We start from the raw sequence: 23,828 nt of genomic DNA, 5'->3' as shown, positions 1-23,828 counted from the left end.
CTTCAAAGCAGGCGTTTATGCGTTGGAAATGTACCGATACCTTCGATGACGTCATCATGTGTCCCCCCACTTAGCGTTGTACGCTGCGGAGAAGCTTGAAGGCCGTCCCAATTTTAATGGTGATTACGTCAGCGTTTCAAATGCTAGGCCAAAAGGATTTCGCATACTTTACCTGGAAATTTCACACATTCGACCCTTTTTATACTCCGTTTCATACATAGCTGTCAACACAGCCAAGGCTACGGCGCCTGTTCGCGCTCCTCGTCCGCATCGTAATGTAGTGCGTCGAAAGTGACAAGAGTAATGAACTCAAAATTAAAGTTATTTTTGGTTAATATTGCAGCATAATAATAATGGTGTTTTATGTTGCAAAAAGATTGCTTTTTCTTTAATGTTCTTCAAAACAGAGTGCCTTAGTTTTCTGGTTTTTTTTCGGCTCCTCCTGTATCAGGTTTTCGCAGCTAGGCCGGCCGGTGATGTCTTCCGCGTTCGTCTTTCGGTTTCCGAGTATGGAGAAAATGGCAACGCTATCGCCTACTCGCTTGTTTTCTTCGCCCACTGCGGCTTCACAAACATCTACTGCTCGCCTGTTCTCCAAGCTGAAGTCTCCGAAATTTTCGAAAGACTCCAAGCAGGTTATTGTCAACGTTTACTCTAGCGTAAGGAAGCGCTTCCCGGAGAAGACTGTTCGCGAAGTTCTCGAAACTGTGGGCGAGATGACCGGGGTGAGCCCTCGGACAGTTGCGAGGTTCAAGAAGGAAGGTCTCGCTACTGGAATAAGATCACCGCAAAAATGACCTAGCCAGGTGACCATATCTAGCTCTCGCAGTGTTAAATATGACAGCTTTGCAGTCAACGCCATCCGACTCAAGTTACATCGTATGTATGCCGAACGCGAAATACCTACTTTGGACAGAATCCTGGGTGAAGTGAACGAAGATGCCGATTTGCCGGACATGAGTAAGGCTACCTTGTGGAGGCTACTAAAAGATATCGGTTTTAAGTTCGAAAAACGAAAGCGAAGTCTTGCACTCATCGAGCGATCTGACATCGTAGCCTGGCGGCGCCGGTATCTACACTACACTGCCTTTTCCCTTCGAGACAAGTAAACAGCGCTGTGTTTTTCAAAGTAGGTATTAGAGTTTGACAGTTTCGAGTTTCTACCTAATGAATCTTTTAAGAAAAATAAAAAAAAATAATAAAAAAACCACCCGAGCCGGGAGTCGAACCTAGGCCCTTTGTAAAATGAACAGAAAGGCGCGCGCTTCGTACCACTCAGACACGACGCGAGGCGGACGGATACATTTTGCTTGTTTTTTGCAGCGGACTACTTTCGTACCTTTGGCAGCGTTGACAGCTATGTATGAAACGGAGTATAGCTCGTCGATTTCTAAAACCTATTCAGTTGCTCTTTATTAAGGATCCCCAGCTGGTAGAAGTTATTCCGGAGGCCTCCCCTACTGCATCTGTTTCTCTTTTTTCTTTCACTCCCACCTTCCTCCCTCTCTTACGGCACGGTTGATGTGTCCATCAAGAAGTGAGACAGGTACTGCGCCATTTCCTTTCCTCAAAAACCACCTTCACAATGTTGTTGGATCCTCGCGCTAATATTTCATCTATTTGTGAGAAATGACGCAAATAAGAGGAAGGCATTCTCAATCGGTGCTTAAATGACTATGATGATGATGATAACGTTTATTTAAAGCCACAATGCCTTAGTTGAAGGGAAGGCTGATCGGGTCCCTAGTCCGGGACGCCGTTGGTAAAAGCCGCTGCCCGTGCTCTGGCGACGAGGGCTCGTTGTTCCTCGAGGTCCGAGCTGGAAAGGGCCGCCTCCCAGCCCTCCCGAGTTGGCTGATTTATGATGTCAATGCTGTCATTTTTCTGACAAGCCCATACCATGTGTTACAAGTTTGCGTTCTGGCCACAAAATTTGCACTGTGCCGAAAAGGACTCGGGCTCAATTTCGTGAAGCGTAGCTGGATTATTGAAAGACAAAGTTTGCAGCCTCCGAAGGTGACATTCCTCTGATTTAACGAGACCCTTAGCGGGCCTCGGGAGACACCCAGTTTTATTGCGTGTTTCTCCTTTCAAATGACGCCATAGATATTAGAACACATGGATCACCGTGTGGTATTCGCCTACTGCCACTAAATAATTTCGAAACTAATTTTTTCTTCTATGCTGTCCCGGTTTCATCAACCGAATGATGGCTGTGATGTGAATGAAGCTAAGAAAGGCTGTGATACCAAGGCTGTGAAGAAAGGCTGCGATACTAAGAAAGCTAAAAACTGCCCCAGCACACATGAAAAAATTGGTTTACGAAACTCGTGTGCGGTCTTTACTTGAATATGCATCAGTCGTGTGGGACCCGTACACAAAAAAGGACATAATGGTCCTTGAAAAAGTCAATAGGAAAGCGGTTAGCTTCATATACGGAAAATACAAAAGGGAAGATTCTCCCTCGCAGTTAATGATGTCAAATAACATTCCTACACTAGAAATCCGCCGAAATATTAATAGATTGGTATTCTTGTTTAATAGTTTAACAGGTAAAAATAAACTGAAGCTTCCGGAGTTCATTAAGCGTCCTCTAGTGAGAAGGACTCGGAACGTTCATCAACATTCACTTACTTCCCTTTTCGCCAAAACTCACAGTTTTAAATACAGTTTTTTCCCTAGAACAGTGCAAGATTGGAATTCGGTACCGGAATCTGTTTTTTCCTCGGAACATTTTTCTGATGCGTTAAATCGTCTACTTACCTGCTAATATTGCTTATATGCATGTTTTGTATCCGTGTGCTGCTAATATTGTATAAGTTTATTCTCTTGGTTTTATTCTTTTGGTATCCGTGCGCTGCTAACATTGTATAAGTTTATTCTTTTGGTTTTATTCTTTTGGTATTCGTGTGCTGCTAATATTGAATAACTTCATTCTTTTGGTTATGTAACAATGTAAGTTCACTCCTGCTTGGGCCAAGCAGTGGCCTGCAGTATTCTGAAATAAATAAATAAATTAACATTAGGTCACGTGAGGCAAGGGAAAACTAATACAAACACTGATGCGTTGTTTTGACTCACTCTAGCACTTAAATCAGCTGGCTTCAAGACCTATAATCACAACGAACGACGTATCAGCAGTTGTATTGCCATTTTATTGCACCTCACGCGACCTAATTTCCTCTACACGTCACAGCCATCGTTATGTTGGTGAAACCGAAATAGGGTCATGAAGAAATTCAAATATAAATTATTTATTATGTGTTGGTGAAATACCATGCGGTGCTCCATGTGCACCAATGTCTAACGCATCGTTTGAAAGATGTGCACGCAAGCAAAAATTTGATGTCTATAGTCCTTCATTGAGTTAGAGCAGTGCTAACAATTTGGTTAAAGATTTACGCAAATATGTAAAAGGAGAGGAATAATAGCTCAAGATTTCACATAAACCTGAAGTACAAAGAATTGGCGGTAGTACATTACAAAAGCGTCAATTAGGCATCTTCCCAGGCTCCAGACTTCCTGCAAGTTTGCTGTCGCATATAATGGGTACCATTATCGCACTTCCCAGCGCAGACAGCTACTGGTGGTTAAATCTATGCGCCAGATCATCTCATTTTGTCCGGAAACAAGAAGTATGCCGAGATGCAAAAAAACAATGGGGCTGAACCGGGTACCGAGCCGGTTCGGAACGGTTCCTTTGAATCGTTCCGGTTCGGGTTCAGTTCCAAGATGGCGAAAAAATTATGGGTTCGGTTCGGTTCCGGTTCCGGGCGAAAATTCGAGTTCGGTTCCGGTTTAGGGTTCGAGTTCGGTTCCGGTTCGACACCCTGGTTGACGCAGCGTCCTGACTGCCCAACATATGACGCCCCGCATGACAAGGGGATCTTATAAACTACATCACTGTCGCATTCGGTGAATTTGTCTTTGTGCTTTGTTTTTGTTTTACAACGTGCTGTTTTTTCAGCGCCTTGGTTGACCATTTTGCACAACTTGGATAATTTGCTGGGCGCATTGAAAACTAAGTCCACTCCAGCTCGCGCCACCACTTTCTTTAGTGCGTGGCTGACACCGTGGACATATGGCATGACGGCTACCTTCCGCTCTACTTTTTGAGGCTTCTTGGGGTTCCGTCGCCGGAACTCTTTCAGTAACTTGAAGCCAAGGCTACAGATGAGCTCGTCCGGGAAACCAGCTTCACGTAACCGTGTAAGCTGTGTCTGGACGCTTTGCTGCTGACGGTGAATGCAGGATCTATTCACGGCACTCCTCAATGCGCCTGTGGCCACAGCTCTTTTTACCAGTTTCGAGTGCGCCGATGAATATGGTAGCAGGCCTTTTTTTGACCGCGGTGCATAACACCAGCACAGATGGGCTTCTTCGATGAACAGTCGTAGATCAAGGAACTGAAGCTGATTCTCCGTCGGTAATTCTTTGGTCAGTTCAAGGTCAGCAAGACCTTCACAGAAGATCTTGAAGATGCCGTCGACAACGTCCTTGTGCTGCTCCTGGTTTGGAAGCTTGTGGATAACAAGGAAGTCGTCCACAAACCGGAATGTCCTCACGACAGTGGTATTAGCCAGAGTTTCTTGTAGTTGACGGTCTCGGCGAGCTAGCAGAAGGTCACTGAGAATTGGTGCAACGCACGAACCAATGCATACGCCTTGCCGTTGGAGGTATAGGTCATCATTATGCTTTACAAATGTCGAACGTAGATAGAAGGCCAGCAACTCAAGGAATCTATCCGCATTGATTCCGCATTCATTCTGGAACCTTACAGTTCCCATGGCATCGATTCCTTCTCTCACTGTCTCAAACAAGGCAGTATGTGGCAGAGTGTAATAAAGATCTTTGATGTCTATTGAGAAGACACTCACTTTTTCCTGGCAGCCGTTCATGAGAAATGCGGAAACTTCTTCTGCCTTCTTGACAAGGAAAGGGTCTTCGACGGCGAGGAAGGAGAGCGATTCTTGCAGGTATCGTCCCAAGGGTTCCTGCCACGTTCCTCTTTCAGACACAATTACTCTGAAAGGGCAGTCATCTTTGTGGGTTTTTGCCGTGAAGAAGGCATTCAGGCATAAGCCTTCACTGCTCTTCACAGCTAGTCCTAGTTTTGTCAAGTTGTTGGCTTCACACAGTTTTAGGGCTTCGTTCCTTACTTTTTGGGGTTTAATCTTGTTCAGTTTGCGGAAGTTCTTTGCGATGGCCTGGCTTGCCTTCTCGCCAAAGGAAGCTGACGACATGACGACAAATCCTCCTTCTTTATCCGACAATAGAAGGCTGAGGTCCGCCTCCTGTAAAGACTTGGCCGTCTTGTCAAGGCGTGGAAAGGCTCTTTTCTTCGAGGCTCGACTTAAAACGTCTACCCCTTCGCTTATGCACCTGCTTACTTCTTCAACATTTCCTTTGCCGGCACTACTCCTCACAAAGGAGAGCAGCTGAACTTTGTCCAGACGAGGTTCCATGCAAAACTTCGGTCCTGTTCAAGCACTTCGCATGCCTGGAGAGGCACTTGCGTGTTTCCAAGGACATGGAGTGTCTGCTTCGGAGGGGAGCGAGTGCCCTGTTTTGAAATTGATGCCAACACCTTTTTCCACAAAAAGTCCGTTACCTGTGACGCCGTCCGAAGGGCTAATTGCAGCCTTCTGGCCCCGCCGTCAGGCGGCGATTCTCGAAGGCAAGCGATCTTGAGGCAATCTTTGAAATATTCCACTTGGTGCCAGGCCTCCGAACGGAGCAACCGGCACAGCCTGATGCCATGCTTGCTTGAAGGAGGTAGTGGTCCTACCAACCATTGTAGGTCAGGCCGAATGTATCGATGCTTGATGGAATAAGAGTAAAAGCGAGCTCTGCACGTTGCTGCTACGACCAAGGAAGAGCAGGCTGACGAATTCAGAAGGAACCATTTAAAAGAGGAGCCCGATGTAGAAGAAATTAAATGCATCATGGGAAGTAGCGGGGCCACTGGCGTTGGTTCATTTTTCAACTTAAAACAGTGCGCAGGGACAGGACACAGTCAAGAAACACACAGACACAGCACTGACTGACAACTGAGGAATTTACTGCTTTGCTTGCAATAAATACAGAAAGTATCGTCTAAAATACAAAGAAAGCCTTGAAATCGTCATTTTGTCACTTCTGTCGTCATTGCTTGTCCAGATAACCCATTTCTTTTTTCGTCAACGTTAGTGATGGTGTGCTTACGCAGGTGGAACGATTATTCTGAATGATGAACGCTTCGTATATCTCGCGCATGAGCTTTCGGGGGTATCTTCTCAGAATCTTGCAGCGTCGAAAGTGTGGAATGCATTCGCAGTCCGACACGTGTCCCGCTAGCTTGCTGCCATATCCTTTTGCGATGTTGCCGACGTGTTCCATGAGACGTATGTTGACGCAGCGTCCTGACTGCCCAACATATGACGCCCCGCATGACAAGGGGATCTTATAAACTACATCACTGTCGCATTCGGTGAATTTTTCTTTGTGCTTTGTTTTACAACGTGCTGTTTTTTCAGCGCCTTGGTTGACCATTTTGCACAACTTGGATAATTTGCTGGGCGCATTGAAAACTAGGTCCACTCCAGCTCGCGCCACCACTTTCTTTAGTGCGTGGCTGACACCGTGGACATATGGCATGACGGCTACCTTCCGCTCTACTTTTTGAGGCTTCTTGGGGTTCGGTCGCCGGAACTCTTTCAGTAACTTGAAGCCAAGGCTACAGATGAGGTCGTCCGGGAAACCAGCTTCACGTAACCGTGTCAGCTGTGTCTGGACGCTTTGCTGCTGACGGTGAATGCAGGATCTATTCACGGCACTCCTCAATGCGCCTGTGGCCACAGCTCTTTTTACCAGTTTCGAGTGCGCCGATGAATATGGTAGCAGGCCTTTTTTTGACCGCGGTGCATAACACCAGCACAGATGGGCTTCTTCGATGAATAGTCGTAGATCAAGGAACTGAAGCTGATTCTCCGTCGGTAATTCTTTGGTCAGTTCAAGGTCAGCAAGACCTTCACAGAAGATCTTGAAGATGCCGTCGACAACGTCCTTGTGCTGCTCCTGGTTTGGAAGCTTGTGGATAACAAGGAAGTCGTCCACAAACCGGAATGTCCTCACGACAATGGTATTAGCCAGAGTTTCTTGTAGTTGACGGTCTCGGCGAGCTAGCAGAAGGTCACTGAGCTGGCTTCAAGTTACTGAAAGAGTTCCGGCGACCGAACCCCAAGAAGCCTCAAAAAGTAGAGCGGAAGGTATCCGTCATGCCATATGTCCACGGTGTCAGCCACGCACTAAAGAAAGTGGTGGCGCGAGCTGGAGTGGACTTAGTTTTCAATGTGCCCAGCAAATTATCCAAGTTGTGCAAAATGGTCAACCAAGGCGCTGAAAAAACAGCACGTTGTAAAACAAAGCACAAAGACAAATTCACCGAATTCGACAGTGATGTAGTTTATAAGATCCCCTTGTCATGCGGGGCGTCATATGTTGGGCGGTCAGGACGCTGCGTCAACATACGTCTCATGGAACACGTCGGCAACATCGAAAAAGGATATGGCAGCAAGCTAGCGGGACACGTGTCGGACTGCGAATGCATTCCACACTTTCGACGCTGCAAGATTCTGAGAAGATACCCCCGAAAGCTTATGCGCGAGATGTACGAAGCGTTCATCATTCAGAAGAATCGTTCCACCTGCGTAAGCACACCATCACTAACGTTAACGAAAAAAGAAATGGGTTATCTCGACAAGCAATGACGACAGAAGTGACAAAATGACGATTTCAAGGCTTTCTTTGTATTTTAGACGATACTTTCTGTATTTATTGCAAGCAAAGCAGCACATTCCTCAGTTGTCAGTCAGTGCTGTGTCTGTGTGTTTCTTGACTGTGTCCTGTCCCTGCGCACTGTTTTAAGTTGAAAAATGAACCAACTGGCCCCGCTACTTCCCATGATGCATTTAATTTCTTCTACATCGGGCTCCTCTTTTAAATGGTTCCTTCTGAATTCGTCAGCCTGCTCTTCCTTGGTCGTAGCAGCAACGTGCAGAGCTCGCTTTTACTCTTATTCCATCAAGCATCGATACATTCCGCCTGACCTACAATGGTTGGTAGGACCACTACCTCCTTCAAGCAAGCATGGCATCAGGCTGTGCCGGTTGCTCCGTTCGGAGGCCTGGCACCAAGTGGAATATTTCAAAGATTGCCTCAAGATCGCTTGCCTTCGAGAATCGCCGTCTGACGGCGGGGCCAGAAGGCTGCAATTAGCCCTTCGGACGGCGTCACAGGTAACGGACTTTTTGTGGAAAAAGGTGTTGGCATCAATTTCAAAACAGGGCACTCGCTCCCCTCCGAAGCAGACACTCCATGTCCTTGGAAACACGCAAGTGCCTCTCCAGGCAAGCCAAGTGCTTGAACAGGACCGAAGTTTTGCATGGAACCTCGTCTGGACAAAGTTCAGCTGCTCTCCTTTGTGAGGAGTAGTGCCGGCAAAGGAGATGATGAAGAAGTAAGCAGGTGCATAAGCGAAGGGGTAGACGTTTTAAGTCGAGCCTCGAAGAAAAGAGCCTTTCCACGCCTTGACAAGACGGCCAAGTCTTTACAGGAGGCGGACCTCAGCCTTCTATTGTCGGATAAAGAAGGAGGATTTGTCGTCATGTCGTCAGCTTCCTTTGGCGAGAAGGCAAGCCAGGCCATCGCAAAGAACTTCCGCAAACTGAACAAGATTAAACCCCAAAAAGTAAGGAACGAAGCCCTAAAACTGTGTGAAGCCAACAACTTGACAAAACTAGGACTAGCTGTGAAGAGCAGTGAGGGCTTATGCCTGAATGCCTTCTTCACGGCAAAAACCCACAAAGATGACTGCCCTTTCAGAGTAATTGTGTCTGAAAGAGGAACGTGGCAGGAACCCTTGGGACGATACCTGCAAGAATCGCTCTCCTTCCTCGCCGTCGAAGACCCTTTCCTTGTCAAGAAGGCAGAAGAAGTTTCCGCATTTCTCATGAACGGCTGCCAGGAAAAAGTGAGTGTCTTCTCAATAGACATCAAAGATCTTTATTACACTCTGCCACATACTGCCTTGTTTGAGACAGTGAGAGAAGGAATCGATGCCATGGGAACTGTAAGGTTCGAGAATGAATGCGGAATCAATGCGGATAGATTCCTTGAGTTGCTGGCCTTCTATCTACGTTCGACATTTGTAAAGCATAATGATGACCTATACCTCCAACGGCAAGGCGTATGCATTGGTTCGTGCGTTGCACCAATTCTCAGTGACCTTCTGCTAGCTCGCCGAGACCGTCAACTACAAGAAACTCTGGCTAATACCACTGTCGTGAGGACATTCCGGTTTGTGGACGACTTCCTTGTTATCCACAAGCTTCCAAACCAGGAGCAGCACAAGGACGTTGTCGACGGCATCTTCAAGATCTTCTGTGAAGGTCTTGCTGACCTTGAACTGACCAAAGAATTACCGACGGAGAATCAGCTTCAGTTCCTCGATCTACGACTGTTCATCGAAGAAGCCCATCTGTGCTGGTGTTATGCACCGCGGTCAAAAAAAGGCCTGCTACCATATTCATCGGCGCACTCGAAACTGGTAAAAAGAGCTGTGGCCACAGGCGCATTGAGGAGTGCCGTGAATAGATCCTGCATTCACCGTCAGCAGCAAAGCGTCCAGACACAGCTTACACGGTTACGTGAAGCTGGTTTCCCGGACGAGCTCATCTGTAGCCGTGGCTTCAAGTTACTGAAAGAGTTCCGGCGACCGAACCCCAAGAAGCCTCAAAAAGTAGAGCGGAAGGTAGCCGTCATGCCATATGTCCACGGTGTCAGCCACGCACTAAAGAAAGTGGTGGCGCGAGCTGGAGTGGACTTAGTTTTCAATGCGCCCAGCAAATTATCCAAGTTGTGCAAAATGGTCAACCAAGGCGCTGAAAAAACAGCACGTTGTAAAACAAAAACAAAGCACAAAGAAAAATTCACCGAATGCGACAGTGATGTAGTTTATAAGATCCCCTTGTCATGCGGGGCGTCATATGTTGGGCAGTCAGGACGCTGCGTCAACATACGTCTCATGGAACACGTCGGCAACATCGCAAAAGGATATGGCAGCAAGCTAGCGGGACACGTGTCGGACTGCGAATGCATTCCACACTTTCGACGCTGCAAGATTCTGAGAAGATACCCCCGAAAGCTCATGCGCGAGATATACGAAGCGTTCATCATTCAGAATAATCGTTCCACCTGCGTAAGCACACCATCACTAACGTTGACGAAAAAAGAAATGGGTTATCTGGACAAGCAATGACGACAGAAGTGACAAAATGACGATTTCAAGGCTTTCTTTGTATTTTAGACGATACTTTCTGTATTTATTGCAAGCAAAGCAGTAAATTCCTCAGTTGTCAGTCAGTGCTGTGTCTGTGTGTTTCTTGACTGTGTCCTGTCCCTGCGCACTGTTTTAAGTTGAAAAATGAACCAACTGGCCCCGCTACTTCCCATGAAACCTTTCTCTGGTCTCCAGCCGGCGGTTCACGTCTCTCGCATAGAAGTGCATGCGTGTCACTCTGACAAAATGGAGCACTTGGCGTGTAAAAGTGGCCATATGCTCCGCAATTCCAAGCCGAGCAAGGTTGTCAATTCCACGTCGTCTAGTACCTCCCAAAAAATGTCTCCGGATACGGGACCTTGTTTCAAAGAAATCGAGATTGCTTTGTTTACAATGTTGGTAAACTCTAGCATCTTTTTGGTGGGATGCTTTGCTTGAAGGTTTTGCGTACTGTAAGATATGCGTCACTGCCAACAACTGGCAGAGGAGAGCTGATATCTTTCATGCTGATATCTGCTGGCTGCTCCAAATCAGGCGGCGGCGACGATGGCGTAGACGCGAAAGGCGACGCTGGTCGGGCAAACAGCGTGGCGAGCGGCACCGCGCGGCAGGAAACGGAAAGACGACAATCCGAGCGCCGCAGCTTTCAAACTGAAAGGGATCTCAAAACGTTGGCCGAAACAGACTCGCGTGAAGCACCAGCGTGAGGATGCTCCTCGTTGTCGTCTTCATAAGCGGCCCCTGCTATCTTTGCTGCGCGAGACCGGTGTTGCTGCTACAAAAGAAGCGGATTATCTTACTTTTTCGCGGAAGTAATCGTTTGTAGGTTTGGTTCACACTCGAGCCGCGGCGGAGACGCCGATCTCTCTTCTGGCGTTGATCGTGTGGGTAAGAGACAACGCTTAGTGTTTATCATATGGTAGGTGTCGGACAAAGACAAGGAAGTCTTATGGACACTGCCTTTAAACATTCTGAAGTCTGGGGCCAAAGATTTCACGGGAAGGAAATGTCAACGTTTCCACCATGCCGTATAATGGGGGAAATTAGGAGATAGCAGTATCGCCTGTCCGCGCTGCCGAAGTTTCACACTTGGTTTATAGCATAACTCGTGGCCCGAAAGTTTCTGCTCTGCCTTAGACGAAGACAGAGCGCTTCTTTGTAGGCGTTTTTTGCACGCTATGCTGCTCTTACAGTGGGTGGACATGCGAATCGTTTTCTGAAGGAAGTGGGTGAGGCTGGAAGAAAGAGGAGAAATTTAGAGAGATGTCGTTTCTTGCTAACACTTAATTTTTTAATTTAAGCAGTGAGCATGAACGCTGTAAATGTTTATTTTGTAAACACTAGGCACATGTGTAATCTTGCAACTAAGGCCCATTGTTACTTCCTGCTTCAGTTTCTCGTGACATCTTCTTAACTTTTCATAATTTTCGCTCTCTACTGACTCTCTTTTCAAGAAAAGAAAGCATGGCTACTGACAAAAGAGGGAACAGAAGGTGGCAGCCTGTTTTGAACCGCATTTTCTATTCTGAAACTTGTCAATATGTAGCCAACGCACATGAGTGATCAGAACAGAAATGAAAAATAAAATTATAGCGACAGGGGTGACATTAATATGACATCTGTAACTTTACAGAAGAACATTTCTCAGGTGGAATGCCTTTTTATCTTCGCATTTTCGCCACTTCACTGAGCTTGTGTATAACAAAGGTTCACAACAAAAAAAACTTTAGTAGGACGCTCTCCTGCCCTTTTATTTTTGCCACCTTTACTACACGAACAAAATTGTGGACAAGCGCACTTTGTCAACGGGAAACTGTTTATGAATGCAATTTTTCGCATATCAGGATATTGTAAAATATCAATCAGTATATTTGCAGATAACTCGGGACCATTATAGGTTCAGCTATTTTGTTGTGAGAAACTCACGCCATTGTTTTCCTTTGGCAGTCTCAATTGTCAGAGCACACAGCGCAGGATGAACTTTAAAAGGAATATTTTGGTACGCTTTGGAAGGTTAGACCATTGCGATCAGCATGCTCATAACAGTATCGTACAACATTTCACAGTTGCCGCTGTATTAAACGTTATGTGCAAGAAAGCTGCACTGTGCTTCTTTATTCTGTTCAGCCAAGAGGCACCTGCTTGACGAAGCAACCATTATTTACCGCAATCAGTCTGATACGCACATAAAAGTGGGGAACTTGTCAATTCACATACCACAGAAGGTGACCGGCCATTGCGTATTGTCATTATCCTCATTACTGTGTCCAGTGAAGTACAAAGGCCTCGTATCTCCCCACTTACCTCTTCCCTGCGCCCTCTGCGGCCACCTTACGGTCATAAACTTCCTGATCTTCCCCGCCCACCTGGCTCTAGGATGCCCCCTACTACGCTTGTTCTTTCTTGAAATCCACTCAGTTACCCTTAACGACTGTCTCTAATCCTGCCTTCGTAGTACATGTCCTGCGCATGCCGGTTCGGTGTCCTTTATCTGAACCTAAATAACAGTTACTTCAGATTGTCCCATGACCCATGCTGCTCTATTTTTGTCCTTTAACATTCGACTTATCATTTTGCTTTCCATAGCTCCCTGCGTTCTCCTCAGTTCATGCCCCATAAGCGAGTATCAGTAAGAAACAGCTCTTAGGTACTGTCCATCTGACCAGTATTCTTTTTCTAATATTCTTTCTACTGCATTATTATTTTCTTAGTTATTTTATTTTTGTGGACGGATCCGATATAATTACGTGCCTTAATTAGGTGTATGTTAACTTGTGAAACAACGTGCTACACTGACACACAAAACGGCAGGACGACAAAAACAGGCGCCAACTTACAACTGTTAATCAATGCCAAAGCATTACTTGTCGACGATTTCCTGTCCGTAAAACTTATTGGCAGCTATTTATCCGTTGTGATAGGTAATCGAAAAAGAATGGAGGCTAATGTGGGGATAGTGCACGCCAAAATTTGGTCGATGGGGAGTAATAGTAAATTAATCAGAGCCAGAAATGTCATTTAGACGTCAAATTAGTATAGGACGTCGACATAGTGCTAGGACGGGAGATGAGTACTAGACGCCAAAATTGTGGCAAAAAATGAAACCAAGGTCCAGAGGATGAGAAAATATCGTTGTACACCAAATTTTATTGATTAATTTCATTAATTAAAGGCCAAAAGGTCGTCTATAGACGTCCAAATAACCCTGGGCGTGCATATAACTCTACGACGTGAAACTAGTGGTATACATCAAAATTCTAAGAAGTAAAGAGAGAGGCAAACGGTCGAAAGCGAGAAAATGACGCAGAAGGAGAGTTAGGCAGTATAAAGTGAAGCAGAGAGTCGACGAGTGTGAAGGAGGCATCAGTGCTTTCGCATTCTCCCAATGAGGGTCGCCATACAACTGCCAGCCACGCGAACATTCACAACTTTGTGGTTCGCAATTGCCGATACTTATCACGCTGCCTTATCGTATCTTAACAGAAAATCCACCTCGGCCTCGTATAAGTTCGTCGATGCATCGCTTACGCATAAGCTTTTCTTTTTCTTGACATAGTACGCCACTATCACAACTCACGACTTTAGGATACTGCTTCTGCCTAGAACACTCGCTCTACCAAATTGTGCCTCGCACTTACAGGTGTCAGCGTGCATAACAAAACTGGAATATTACTTTAACGTAAGAATTTGGGCTAGTAGGTACGTATTCATTGCTAACGATCGCATAAAAGACTAAGAGAAGACGACAACACAACGCAAGCGCTTGTCTCGTGCCGTGGTCTTCTTCTATTCGTCTTCGTCTTTTTACGCTCGTTAACCACGAATGGCATATTACTGTCGTTAATTTCTAACTTATAATCTAATGGCTCGTACATTAACCAGCTGCTTAGAGAGCATGACAAAAAGTTGTAAAACAATGACGATAAATATGCCAATTTGGCAGCGTATATTGGCACGTGAAAGTGAGAGGAACGATTTTACAGAGCGGAGGTTCTAACAAGCAGCAGGATTCAAAAGGAGCTGTTGTGTTAGAGGCATACTATTTTTTTAAAAAAGCTAGCTAAACTGCAAGCGGTGCTTCGACGACCTTGTATAAGGCCGAGTTGGATTTTCTGTATCGTAAACTGCTAAACACAAAGTCGTGAATGTGGGCGTTGGAGGCTATTATAAATACACGTCTTTCTATGCTGCAGTACACAGCTGCAAGCTCACGTGTATGCTTGTCGAGCTGTCTTTTTGCGTGTCCCAGGGGAGCACCTTGTTTCATAATTCAACATGCAGAACAAACTAGCCCGTAATCGCAACTTACAGCAATTCATTTATTCTCTAGCCTTGCAAAGCGCTAGCAGTACAAAAATCTTAGACCAATATCTGTAACATCCAGCTTAGGGAAACTATTCGACGTGCCACATTGCCAAGACTTCAACGCCTCACCGAAAGCAGTGGCTTCTTTTCCAGACACTCTATTTGCATTCGTGCCATGTATATGAATCCAAGATTTCCTTATACTACGAAAACAGGACGTTCTGGATTGTCGCTGTACGGATCTCGCACGTGCAGTGCTGGCCCTCGCTTTCAGAAGGGCCTTTCACGAGGTGTCGCAAGGTGCGATACTAGAAGCCCTCTCCTCGTCGTGCTGCGGGGCGCGTACATGCAACTACATACTGGCATTTTTCTCTCACCGCACCGCCACCCTAGGAAACTCTCCGATGGGTTCCGATCTGCATCACGGGGAGGGGGCACCGCAGGGATGGGTGCTCTCCTCCAACTTGTTTAACAGGTCAACGACAAGACTGCCTCCGCACCCCTTCGCTGGCACGTATCGGCAGCCTACAGCACGTGCTCTACGCTCATGACGTTACCATTTGCACAATGATACAACCCGAAGGTGACATGCAAGGCACCCCTCAAGAAGCCGTTAGGTGGCCCAGTGGTACGCCTGCAACTGCGGTCCCACCGGTGCGGGCAAGAAATCAGAGCTACTCGTGATCCGTCCACGACTCCTGCTGGGAAGCACTGCCTCCCTTGATATCTTGACAGCTTCACGGCACGCAGATACCGCGGGTCGGCAGGCAGTGTTTGGCATTCACCTCGAGATCAGCGGGCTGCTGACTCATATAAGACAGGAGCTCATAAATAAACTTGTGCACATATTTCACCTTATGCGACACGTCTGCTGTAGGCAAGGCAGGCTCAAAGAAGGGGGCACAATGCCGATCGATCACTCCTGGTCAGCCCCATAAGTTACCACGCTCCTTATCACCGCCTGCAGCACACTGCACAGGACCTGCACAGCATGCTGTTGCGATCGGCGGTGAAGCCGGCTCTGCATCTCAATCGACATACAGCTGCTCATTGCCTACTCCGACCAGGGCCTGCGCAACATGTCAGAGGAGTCATCGAGGCCCCATGGTGGGCCACTTCACCCACCTCCGCAGTACTCGCGCGGCTCACGCACTCTACCGTTACGGGTAACCTGAGCAAGACGACACCTTCCTTCAGATGCCGCGCTGGCTAGCCCCGGCGCTTCAAGCCAAATTCAAACGCCGCCTTGAAACAGAAATTAGCACACCGAGGGGAGCACAGGACACGGATGGGCACGTATCCAGGCGCTCTAATGCCAGTACGACACCGACAAACTATCCTTCTACGTGGACCCGGCAGGCTAACCTTTTTAAGTTCATGCCACGGAACAAGCCGTCACAGATGCCAAAGGCTGAAATCCATGGCAGGCATCCGTGAGCTCCACTGATGCCATAAAGCTTCCACTAAGCGGTCTAGAAGCGACATCCATGGTTGTTTACTTTTTACAAACACACTACTAAAAATATGACTAGAAACGTGTTTCTTCCAATTCTACTGCCCGCATACATCGCGAATCAGCAAGATTCGCTCGGTTGTGCATTTCTCAATCCGGTCACTTTAGACTGACTGATGTTCATACGAAAGGCACACCTGCTGGTCGGCTCCTGTTACAAAGACCTCCATTCCTAAATACGTCCAATGTGTATGAGCAGTGGAGGTCACGTAACGTTTCAGGCGCATGTTGAATACGCTACTACAAAGACGGGCTCAGCCACCGCCTTTCTCCTTCTTTCTACATCTGTTTCGTGCAGGCGACGGCTACGGTACTTTTCCCGTCCCTGCTACAAGCTGTGGTGCGCGAGATGCAGCGCACAGGCCGGTGTCTACCTAGTATTAGAGGCCTCCTCGTGGGTGGAAGCGTGCTCCCATCGCCCGTGGCAGAGGCAGCTCGCAAGGCCTTCGTTGGAATAGAGAACTTGATGAATTTATATGGCATGACTGAGTCTTGCGGCATCGTTACAAGTCCCCCGAAAACCGGGAAACCCTATACCGGCACTGACGTCGGCGTGCCAGGAACGATGGTGGAAGTAAAGGTACGTCATTTTCTGCACTGGTAAGAGGAAGAGTTCTTTGATGAGATGGCAATGACTGTTGAATATATGACAGCATGAGCAAATATAATGCAAAAAAGGCTATATTTGGTTTAGATCATGAGTAGGGTCTTTGGTACCATGGGAAAAGAGAACGTCCAGATCACACTTCTGCGCACTGAAGCTCAGAAAGGAATTCCAGTCGAATTTTTGTGTCTTGGGGAACTTGTTCGATGTATACATGTAGATTCGACAAGTGCTTGTCACAGAATATTATGTAGAAGCTGAAAATCCCAATCCTTCTGTAAGCTTGCAACCGGAGTAATTTAAAAGTAGGTTATTTATGTGTTTTACGTGTGGCTTTCACAGAAGCCAAGAGGTCTCGTTTCACTTTATACTGCTCAGTACTGCAATAACAGGTGTGCAATGTATCACCACAACTTATTTTACTTCACTGCAGGACGGGGGCTTCTTCGAATGACATTTTGTTAGTTTGTCTTGTGCAATTAGCGGACATTTATCCCAGGCACACTTCTGCATAATTGTTTCTCAATCTTTCGCTGGTGCTGTAACGCTAAAGCTTTATTTCTTGGTCTGCATAGTCGTATGTTTCTACAACTTGCAGCATACTTCGGCTTGTGCTCTACTGTGATTCTAGAATCATACGATCAAAGCTATATATAAGGGCATGCATTTCATTTTTATTTTTGCCGCTACGTTTTGCTTCCGTATATCTACCTTAATATTGTGTAATTCGTATCCTGAGTAGCTCACGAGGTGAAAGCCGACCAGAACTTTCGCAGGCTCCTGAAATACACTCTGTGAAAGGGAGCGCATAAATCCTCAGCTTCTTGCGCTGAATAGTTCTTGCTTAGAATATACAGAATACAAATAGAAGTTAGTAACAAAGGAAGCGTTATATTTCTCTAGATTACACTTTAGTAGTAACAATTTCTGGCTGCCGCTATAGAAGCCAAGAATCAGTTACGAGTCCTCGTAGGTATTTTATAACATATTTACATAGAATTCTTAGGGAGGCCTGATGGCACGAAATCTCCTTAGCCGCCATTGTTGCCTCAAATGCACATCCACTTTGTCAGTAAATGAACCGGGCGGCAGGTGTCCCTTGCATTTTTTAATCGCGTCATAATATGGCTGACTCGTTGCCAACTGCACCTTCAGAAAACATGATTATCGGCTATGCTGTTCAACCCATACATTGTCCAAATTTATGAACAGTTACCTTGACAAATTTCGTGTACACCAATTGAAATAGACTACAATGCCTTTTCTAATTTTTATGTGACCGCATGTTGCCATTTTTTGCTTGCTTATAAATGCGCATTCAAGGTTCCAAGCTCCTCAGAAACGCTGTTAGCTACTTGGGATCAAGTTAAACTCTGCATCAACTGGCCTTAATATCCAGCATTATTTCCGAAGCAAAGTGCTTGGTTGAAGAGCTGTCGATCTGAACTTGCTGTACTAGAAACCCTTTAATAAGTTCTAGAACAAATTCTTTGTCTGTGGACAAGCGCGTTTTTATGTAACGAGATTCTGTCAACGAAACCTGGTTCGGGCTAGCGCTATTCTGATACCATGCGGAGTAATATAAAGCAGACGAATACAGGGACACAACAAATTCTGTCGTGGTATGAGTATAACGCACCACTTTAGCTAACAGACATGTGTGGTAATCTACTGAAATCTAAGACCATTCTGGATATTGGAAATATAAAATATAGACGTAATATTGGGGCATGAAATTCCGATGGCGTAGCCAAACAGAAGAGCGGAAATTTCACTAAAATAATGTGCCGCGCGTTTGCATTTACAGAAGACACACCGATTATAAAACTTTAAAGGGATGTATATTGCTACTTTCAGCGGCTTTATTGACCAATAGAGACAGAGAACACGCCCGAGGTCATCTCTATTAATTGGCCACCCTTGAGGGCAATTTGGATCAAAATTTAAATTGAAAATTGATTTTTGTGAAAAGGAAATGGCACAATATATGTCTCACATCTCGGTGGACACCTAGCCCGCGCCGTAAATGAAGGAATAAAAGAGGGAATGAAGGCAGAATGGAAGAGAGGTAGCCGTAGTGTTGGGCTCCTGAATAATTTCGACCACCTGGGGATCTTTGACGTGCACTGATTTGCACAGCACACGACCGCATTTTACATTTTCCTCCATTGAAACACGGCCACCGCGGCCGAGTTCCTGGGTTCAAACCCGACCTCTGCGGCCACATTTCGATAGAGGCGAAACGCAAAAGGCTTTCGTGTGCTGTGTGATGTCAGTGCACATTATAAATCCTTAGGTGGACGAAATTATTCCGGCGCCCTCCACTACTGCACCTTTCTTTCTTTCTTTCTTTCTTTCTTTCTTTCTTTCTTTCTTTCTTTCTTTCTTTCTTTCTTTCTTTCTTTCCTTTTTTCTTTCTTTCTTTCTTTCTTCCTTTCTTCCTTTCTTCCTTTCTTTCCTTCTTTCTTTTTCCATTCTTTCTTTCTTTCTTTCTTTCTTCCTTTCTTTCTTTCTTACTTTCTTCCTTTCTTTCTTTCTTTATTACTTTCTTTCTTACTTTCTTTCTTTCTTTCTTTCTTCCTTCCTTCCTTTCTTTCTTTATTACTTTCTTTCTTACTTTGCTCCTTTCTTTCTTTGTTTCTTCCTTTCTTTCTTCCTTTCTTTCTTCCTTTCTCTCTTTCTTTCTTTCTTCCTTTCTCTCTTTCTTTCTTTCTTTCTTTCTTTCTTCTGTCTCTTTACCACTTCACCTTTACGCCTTCATCGAGATGCAAGACTGATACTGCGGCATTTCCTTTCCCCAAAAAACCGATTTTCAATTCAAATTTTATTATACATTTTGCCGTCCAAGGTGTCCAATGAGAGACAGATGGCGTCAGGCGTATGGCTCTGTCCCCACTCGGTAATAAAACCACCGAAAGTAGTATTATACGTTGCTTTATGTTTTTAAAATATGTATGTTTTGGGGGAATTGAAACGTGGGGCCAATTTACTTGGGCAGCGTTTACGCTCTTGTGTTCGGCGATGCCATGGGAAGGTCGTGCCTGGGTATTACAAATATAGTTTATATTTCCAGTGAGCCGAATGGTCCCCTGGGCTGAATGCTAAATAGCTGTGTCATCCGGGAGATCACCACAAGGCAACAGTTCAAAATGCATAACCATGAAGTACCATCCACCCGAAATGTCCAAAAACGTTAGAAGAATATTTTATTACTATATACGCGTCTTATACAGCAGAAGCACATTTCTGTCTCCCAAGCTTGAATACAAACATCGGCCTACATTGGCACATAAAGTACCACACTGTGAATAAATTGATGGACTTGCCAATTAAGAAACGATATCCGCTTACATTACTTTACAAAATGGAGTTCCAAACAACATCTTTAGCTTGAAACCGCTGATGAAATAATAATTGTTAGACGTACCAGCAAGGTTCTGTGTCATCGCCTGGTGTCTAAAAAAAGATGGAAACGCGGGGTTGTTCATATTTTCATGTTTCTTGTGTACATCCTCATACATGGAATTTTCGCTTTAAAGGCAGCAGTGATGCTATAATATCTGTATTTATGTGAAAGAGTAAAAGCCTGCCTGTATCATACTAAACGGACTCAAATTAAGCGCGCTTTTTCTTTAAATGAGGATCATTTTGAAATTGTGTACATAGATTTAATTTTTGCTGTAAACGGATTTGCTTCTTTTCGATGACTGCAAACTTGTTTAACGTATATATTGTCATTGTCTACCGTAATGAAGACGACGCTCAGTCAGAAATAAAGTATTACATAAAGTATTACAAGCCTTGCTGCTAACTCAATCATCCTGAGGCAAAATGACACAACATTTGCGATTTAAGATTCCTCCAAAGGTATTGTAGGTATACGTATCATCTCTAGAATAATACTTTTCTGCCCTCAAAATAAATCAGTGATATTTGAAACTGCCTTGTTGTTCCAATTTCTGCACTCTAATTAGGATTGACCCCGATACGATTGGACTTCTACAAGGCACACATACCAGTCATTTTATTAGATTCATTATGTGTTGAACATCAAATAAAGTCCAACAGCAACGAAAACTTCCATCCCATAAAAAGAAGTTTTTTTGCAGCACAATACCAAAAGAGTACTGCCTACAAAAGATGGCGTTCCTAATAGTGTGTCAGCGATTCCTTGAAAAAATGTCATTTTTCAAATCTAAACTCACAAAAGGACCACCATTAACTACAGTTTTTACAATGGCGTAAAAAGGATAGCACTTAAACCACTCGGCTCGATTGATGTGGCGTTCCGGAGCCTAAGTTATTACTGTGGACATCACAGCATGTGGGTACGCCTTAGAAGCTCCTACTGTGAACGATTCAAAAGCCAATCGCAAGAATTTACAGCACTGCGAACGAACGCATCCGTCCATTTACTTTTTACTCGTTTTCTATGCTTTCTTCCCTTTGTTACCAAGATGGCGTGGCGTTGCTTGTACAGCTTTTGCGAAAAACTCGTTTTTAAATCCTCACAGATGATGTCGACTTTCAAATCATTGTGACCAAACCAGGCAATGGCACATCTAGAACACAACTTTGAAAAAGAGTAGCGTTCTACGCTCGCTGCTTGCCGCTTTTTCGGAAACTTATGTGGCGGCTTCCATCGTGGCTCTGCCATGTACACAAAGTTTCGGCGCTGTAATCTCCCCTAAAATGTTGGATTACTACAGCGCTGTACAACAGTAGAAATGACAAACAGCATTTTAGCATCCACACTTTCAATCCACGAAATCCCTAATCTCTTCAGTCTCTATGGGTCCGGCTTACTGAAGACTCTCGGTGATTCATGCCCTAGGTCGGGCCCGACAAGTTGCGTGTGTGGTACGGCGCCAGGAGTGCGCGTCATCACCTGTTCAGCTTTTAAACACTTGTGTCAACAGTTCTTTCTTTAAGAATCGTGGAACGTTTTTACGAATAGTGTTATGGCGTAATCAACATTTTAAATCCGTATTAAAGCCAAAGCAGTTTTTTGTTGCAGCTGACCTCAATATTGTTTTAATCGATGAAGCGGTTAAGTTCTTTCGAAATGGGTTAAATAATAACTAGCGCCTAATTGCCCTTTTTCATTTCTCAATGCACGTATGGTGGGTACTAAATGCAATATTCCACTGAGTGAGTGTTAAAATAAAACTGTGGAGTCAGCACTTCTAGTGAACCACATTTTATTACCTGTTAAAAACGTTTCAAGCAGGAAAGGTGTTTCTTTCAGGCCCAAAGAATTTGATATCACCTTTCGTGCACTTTTAGGTGGTAGATGTGGGCACTGGCCAGAAGCTTGGTCCACATCAAATAGGAGAAATCTGCTACCGCAGTGTGTCCATGCTCAGGAGTTACTACAAGAGGCCGAAAGAAACCGCCGAGCTCATCGACAAGGAAGGCTGGAGCAAGTCAGGTACGAAGCATTTTGCGTAACCTGGCGATTTGTTTCTTTTTTATGCCTACTCTGCGTATACCTATGTTCAGAAAAAATTCTGAGAGAGTATGTCAGGGTGCTATACGCGCACTATTGGCTTGTGGTTACTGCAAAAGAAAATAAACTGCGCCTGTACGTCGCCTGCGGAATAAAGAAGGATGAGCAGGGGAAATGTAGGACACAACATCCACAAAGCATAACAAAACATCCAACAGCTATTAGTGAACCAACACAGAATCAACGACTGAATCAACACTGAATCATCACAACACCCAACATCTACAAGTAACACAGCACAGAGTCAACGACGCAATCTAATGAAGCAAAAATTCTTTTGGAAAGGCTTATTACTCGTTTCGGGGTGTTAAATCGTAATGGCTAGCATCAAAGAAATGAATTTGTCATTGTCGACAGGGCATTGAAATATGTACCGCGTCTATCTGTAGGCGTATCTGGTCTACTTGTTTCGCAAAGCGATGAAGCCCCTTGAGTATTTCAGTTGACTGCATTTCTCTTTATTTATTTCATTCTGATTTCAAATGGTCTCTGTATGCAACAACAAGTAATGTTTCTGACAGAAAGAGACACATAATACCTATACCCTATTCACCAATGTGGCTCTCTGGTTGAAAGCATTCCCGATGTAAAACACGAAATACGTTTTCTGGTCTAATATAAGTGATTAATTATTAGTGCTCTGCATTGTAGCTTTTGACGCCCCGGCGTACGTAAAAAAAGACCTACATGCAAATGGCGCAAAGAAGATGTGCGTGTATCCCAGTGGCATCAACATTGCTACGCGTGTGGCTCTGGTCGAGCTATCTCTCCTTGAACTGCGTGAACCATTTTCCCATTTTTCTGAATAAACCTTCACCTCACGTTCGATAGAGGCGCATGAGTCGCATCGTCGACCAGTCCTAGCACCCCGCAGTCGCACACTATCGACGGCAGCAAGCTTCAGGGCGCCAGCCAGTAAGCAATCTAAATGATGCTCGCGGTCATCTGTGCCGGCTCTCTTCGCCGGCAGGATGGATGAAAACGACGTAGAGGAATGGCTATGCACCCTGGCGAATCCCCCGCCGTGGGTATCTACCATTAAGCCTGAGGACATCATCATCATAATCACTTGTATCCGCTATGCACCCTGCTCAATCCCCCGCCGTGGGTATGTGCCATTAAGCCTGAGGACCTCATCATCATAATCACTTGTATCCGCTATGCACCCTGGTCAATCCCCCGCCGTGGGTATGTGCCATTAAGCCAGAGAACATCATCATCATTATAATCACATGTATCTGCTATGCACCCTGGCCCATCCCGCGCCGTCGGTATGTACCATTAAACCTGAGGACATCATCATCATAATCACTTGTATCCGCTATGCACCCTGCCCAATCCCCCGCCGTGGGTATGTGCCATTAAGCCTGAGAACATCATCATCATAATCACTTGTATCTGCTATGCACCCTGGCCAATCCCCCGCCGTGGGTATGTGCCATTAAGCCTGAGGACATCATCATCATAATCACTTGTATCTGCTATGCACCCTGCCCAATCCCCCGCCGTGGGTATGTGCCATTAAGCCTGAGGACATCATCATCGTAATAACTTGTATCCGCTATGCACCCTGCCCAAT

General features: G+C 45.4%; 1 protein-coding gene across 6 annotated transcripts in view; it reads left to right on the top strand.

The window, feature by feature from the left end:
• Positions 1–23,828, top strand: part of LOC149367815 (putative 4-coumarate--CoA ligase 3) — a 113,566-nt gene that overhangs the window by 69,775 nt on the left and 19,963 nt on the right. For 4 of the 6 annotated variants that reach the window (XM_089557583.1, XM_089557572.1, XM_089557558.1 and 1 more), the window contains 2 exons: positions 16,435–16,716; positions 22,027–22,171. In XM_089557583.1, coding sequence (XP_089413709.1) covers positions 16,435–16,716; positions 22,027–22,171 — 427 coding nt within the window. The remainder of the gene's footprint in view (positions 1–16,434; positions 16,717–22,026; positions 22,172–23,828) is intronic. The other 2 variants (XM_089557566.1, XM_089557577.1) reach the window with 2 other exon arrangements.

The sequence above is a fragment of the Amblyomma mixtum genome, chromosome 1, assembly GCF_055824585.1.
Source record: "Amblyomma mixtum isolate Tamu chromosome 1, ASM5582458v1, whole genome shotgun sequence".
NCBI classification, from domain to species: Eukaryota; Metazoa; Arthropoda; class Arachnida; order Ixodida; family Ixodidae; genus Amblyomma; species Amblyomma mixtum.
This window is presented reverse-complemented; position numbering and strand designations above follow the sequence as displayed.